This window comes from Arachis ipaensis, chromosome B06 (assembly GCF_000816755.2).
Source record: "Arachis ipaensis cultivar K30076 chromosome B06, Araip1.1, whole genome shotgun sequence".
NCBI classification, from domain to species: domain Eukaryota; kingdom Viridiplantae; phylum Streptophyta; class Magnoliopsida; order Fabales; family Fabaceae; genus Arachis; species Arachis ipaensis.
Window position 1 is genome coordinate 133,948,723 of NC_029790.2, and position 5,258 is coordinate 133,953,980.

Here is a 5,258-nt window from a genome sequence, read left to right on the forward strand (position 1 = left end):
ATTAATTGAAATCAACTGTTAAAAAAATTGGAACATCGGTATTCCCGGTACACTTGAAATTTTTCCGAATTTATATATAACTACTATACTTGCATTTGAAAGAAAAAAGTAAAAGTATCAAGCTTTTGGAACATTCAACTAACTCATGAAAATTTAAAATTTTTCTTTTATTTGTTGAGTAATTAATATTTTTACAATGGATTTGGTAATTATGTCAAGACATAAATAATATATATACAGAAAAATAAATAGAAAAATATTCAAGAGCAAGCAAAATGTATTGATTTTTATTTTGCACGTACTTTTAGAAATTAATTCAATTATTTTAGTTTAGTAATTTAATAATATATTTTTAGTCCATACTTTTAAATATTATTAACTAATTAATAAATAAAAAAATAAATTCTACTGACTCTCTAACCTTCCTCAAATAAATATCTTGAAACGAATACTCTTTCAAAAATTATACACAACAAAGTCAACGAGAGAATTTTTTGTCTCATTATTGTCACGTTTTATATCATAAATCGTCTGTTTAAATGAACTCATATTTATTATTATAATACACGCTTTTGATTTAGAAAAAATAATTAATAAACAAGTTTAGTGTCTTTAAATATATGAAAATTTTTTAAAAACAAAATTTTAGCTAAAAACTATCAAAATTTTTTATTTTTTATTTTATTTAATACACCTTAAAATAAATACATGCTAAATAAGAGAAAATTGAGCTGTTTGAACTAATTTTTTGTTGTCTTCTTAGTATTACTAATAAATATACCACTAGTGGTAGTAATGAAATTAATAATTTACAAGCTATAGATAGACTTGCCTGCTTCCCATTTGAGTATAGAGAGTGCAAATGATTTGATCCTCTTGTTCAGTAAATCCTCCATGTTTTATATCTGGCCTTAGATAATTCAGCCACCTTAGACGGCAACTCTTCCCACACCTCCTTAGACCTACATATATTAATTATATCACATCATCAATTAATCAAATTTTAATTTGTATAACACAAAATTAGAAGAGGGGGGGGGAAGAAAATATCAAATTAAAGCATATATTTGTTTCATCATATCATGATCAATCTCATCTATGTATATGTGATATCCGTTTTGCGTTAGTCGAAAACCGTCGCTATATATCCGTTTTAAAAACTGCTATTATCTGTCGGAATTCTTGTAGTGTTTGATATGATATATATATATATATCTGTCTTTAATTTGTTCGAAATTTATTCTAATTTTATTTAAAAATATGTTTGAAGATGAATGCACCTACCTCTGCAATTTGAATTGAAATTTACAAAGTAAAACACTGAATTCAATCAAAGCACAATATTGAGACAAATTAAAGATACAGATTTGAAAACCTTTAACTTAATTACACTTAATAAGCAATAATTCTTCCAATCCCCACTGATCATAATGTTCATTATAGGGGAGAAAAATTCACTTATTTCCTTTCTCAAGAACGAAAGAAAGAAGATCACCACCAAAATTATTAATGATCAAAACAACACCCCATGATTTTTTTTTCTTAAAAAAAGTTTAATTTATAATATACGATCTACTCAAATTCTATGCAAACAGAAACATAACAATTTAAGAAAAAGAAAAGAAAAGAAAAAGAACCAGCTTTTCTTGGTAATGCAATCCAATTTCCTCCAGTGCCATGAGTGTGAAGATAGTTCTTGAGTGTTGCATCCTCATCAGGAGACCATGGTCCTCTCTTCACATTTGCTTTGTCACAACAAGGAGCTCTTCCCATGGCCGCAACACTATACTATTCTCAAATGAAATAACAATAATAATTTATAATAATAGTAATAATAAAATAATGATAGTAATATAGTGACCCTTTGATTTGAGGCTTCTATCTATCTAGTGAAGGTGGTTATAACTTATAAAGTTGGTGGTGGTACCCTAGAGGGGGACCCAGTCAACTATTGGGGACAGGACATTGTAAATAGTATAATACTAAAAAAAATATGATAAATATCAACTATTAAATAAGCTATTATTGTATATTATATATTAATTTAATACTTTTAATTAAATAATTAACTATTAGAATAATTAAATTTATTTATAATATTATGAAATGTTTTTTCTAACGACTCTCAACTATCAACTTCACGTGAAATCGACTGCACCTGAGTTTCTACCTTTAATTAGATTATTAGATTATAGATAATATGACGAGAAACCTAAAGTTATTAATACTTGGTACAATTAAATTTCGGTTCTAATTATTCTAATCTTCTTGTTATAGTTGGTGGTTGAATTGGCTATATGTTCATGAATAATGCTCTTCATTGAGAAACTTTTTTAATTAAGATTCCCAAAATTAATATTTTATATATGCATGAAATTTGTATAAAAGAATTAATATTAACCACTCTTTTGTAAATATAATTGTTAAAAAGTAATTTATTGTTTTTAAATCTTAAAGAATCATTTTATCTTTTCTTTTTGGTCTGGAATTCGTCTTTCTTTTCTTTTCCTATTTTTTTTTTAAAAGATATTTAAGTATAGTACGTATAATAGTAGTTGAATAAGTCAGCGATCGAGTGGTGAAAAAAAAAAAAGAACAAATTTTCTTTTTCGTTTTTTTTCCTTTTCAAATAATTCGTTCTTATCAATTATTGGAGCTTATAATTAACATTGACTATTTAATTTTAATAAATTTTAGCTAAGTAACAAGAACTTATTAAACATTATGATTAATCAATCATGTATCGTTATTATATGTTATATATATATGGTATGGATTGTGAAAATAAAGTAATATATATACGAGGATATTTTTTTCTAATTCACTTTCTATTCTTCATTTAATAAAATTACTATGTATAAATATATATGTAATCTGTGTATAAATATGTATAATTCAACTTATTTTTGTTATACAAATTTATATCAAGAATAGAGAGAATTAGAGATAATAAGAGAGAATAGAAGAAAAATTTTTAGGATTAGAATCAAAGAGAGAAAGTAGAGTTCTTATTACATTATATAGATTCCTATATTATTACATCATACTCCTATCTATAGTATAATTCTCTAATTGGACTAGCTCAATACTAATTTTATCATCATCAGACCCTTAAATGGAGTTCAGATCCGCGACAGATTAATTCTTGACCTGTCGAGTTGGGACCGTAGACAACCAAAACAAAAATCTTGTACTCAAAATTACAGAAAAATATAAATCCTAATAAAAATTATAAAAACTAATTATAATTACTAAAAGAAACTAAACAATCCTAAAATAATACTTTCTATAACCACTGCTGACAAAACATATTTTTTTTTGTTGGTTTTCCACGGTATCCCCCAGCCCGACATGCCAAGGACTAATCCGTCGCGGTACTGAGCTCCATTTAAGGGTTTGGTGCTGGCCAATGAGTTGCTGCATGCACAAGGCGGGATTCGAACCCCCGACACTTGCTTAAGCGGACTAGTGAGCTAACCACTAAACCAACCCAACTTGGTAAAAAAATTCCATGAGCCCACTTAGAGTAAGTTTGTATACCAAATTTTTGTAAAACATGCACACTACTTGCAAAATTCTGTTCTGCATTAGAGTTTGGGCCCAAATCAAATATAGTTAAGCCCAGAATTCTAAAACATAAGGCTTCACCTTCAAACTCCTTCCAGAACCTTCCTCCAACACTGTGAGCCACTCCTTCGCCGCCCAAACACGCCTTCACTGGAGCAGGGGTTGTGGTTACCGGCGCCGCCAGGACTTCTTCCCCTTCTGTCATCACCTCGCGCTTCTTCCTTGCTCCTTCCTCGCCCGCCACCCACTGCGAAACGAGCCAACAACCGCGTGTGCCGCCATCAATATCGCCACCGCTGGAGAACTCGAGGCTTGTCGCCACTGCAGCACGATCCCAGGGAAACGATGCCGCCATGAGCGGTGGTGGCTTAGCCGCCATCGGAAGTCCGCGACTGAACCCACGAGAGTGAAGATCTTAGCCTTTCCCCCTCCCTGCTCCACCAACCAAGGCCTTCGCGAGTGTCCGCTCTCCCCTCGTGAGGGCGCCGTCCTCGGCGCCACTGCCGCTGTGCTGGACTGAAGCCGCGCCAGCGCCGCTCGCTGTCGCCAGGCCAACCGCCGCCTTTATAAACGAGTAAGGTGGCTTTGGCGGTGGGCGATTCAACCTCGCCGCTGCTGCTCCGCCGCCCCGGACGGCAACTTCCTCCTCGGCCAGAGCCGTTTCCTCCAAATGCGCCAATTGTAGATCCAGGTGTTTTTCGAATTTTGCATATGCAACTTCTGGTAAGTTGCTGATTCTATTTGAGAGCTTAGCAATTTTTCTGGAATTATGAGTTCTTACATGTTCTTCAGAAATTGCACAAGCTGGACTTGTTGGATTGGGAACTGAGCCTGTGAAATTGAATTTGTGCTCTATAGTTGTTATATGTCGCTGAATTGCTAGTTGGATCTGAATTTGCATAGACTCCTGCCTCTTGTTTTTCTTGAAATTTCGTTGATGTTGCTGCCATTTGTTGCTCTGTTGATTTTTCGTCTGTGTGTTTTGGATGCATTGCTGATTCTGGAATTCTTGTCGCTGCATTCTCTAATCATGCATTCTCATAAACCGAATCTGAATTTTGGAATTGCAGAACTGGAAGTGTTGAAGTTGTTGTTTCTGGATTTGTTAAAGTATTGTTGATTGATTGAAAACCTACTGCTGATTTGGCTTGAATCTGGACAATTAGATGCTGTTGGAGATGTTGATTAGTGTTCAAGGTTGCACAATTCTGGCGCAAGTTGCTTTAATATCTTAAAGTAACTGTGTCTGTTTTTGATAATTTGAATTCAAGCGTTGTAAATTAGTTTGAATCTGATCCCAAATTGAGTCCGGTGAATCACCATAGAAATTTGGCAAGGTGTTGAAAGCACCATTTGATACGAATTTGTATCAAGAATAGAGAAAATTAGAGATAATTAGAGAGAATATAAGAAAATTTCTAGTATTAGGGTCAAAGAGAGAAAGTAGAATTTCTATTACGTCATGTATATCCCTATATTATTACATCATTCTCTTATTTATAGTATAATCCTCTAATTGAGCTAGCCCAATACTAATTCTATTATTTTTAATGTATATGAAAGTTCAAAAAGTATTTGTCCTTTTTTCTTATTTTTATCTTAAATCTAAATTTCAAACCTTCACCTCCAAATTTTAAAAACTAAATTACTAAATTATAATTTTTTTATAATAAAAAATATTTAATATTAAC

General features: G+C 32.0%; 1 protein-coding gene and 1 long non-coding RNA gene across 2 annotated transcripts in view; one reads left to right on the forward strand and one right to left on the reverse strand.

The window, feature by feature from the left end:
• The window catches only part of LOC107605563 (transcription factor RAX2), a gene marked incomplete in the record, with an annotated part of 2,647 nt that extends 773 nt beyond the window's left edge, over positions 1–1,874 (reverse strand). Inside the window, 2 exon segments of the mRNA XM_016307477.2 lie at positions 833–962; positions 1,638–1,874. Of these exon segments, the coding sequence (XP_016162963.1) occupies positions 833–962; positions 1,638–1,773 (266 nt within the window).
• On the forward strand, positions 4,129–5,079 carry LOC110263639. The gene is made up of 2 exons (XR_002349519.1): positions 4,129–4,290; positions 4,638–5,079. It is a non-coding gene; the product is annotated as an uncharacterized LOC110263639 (long non-coding RNA).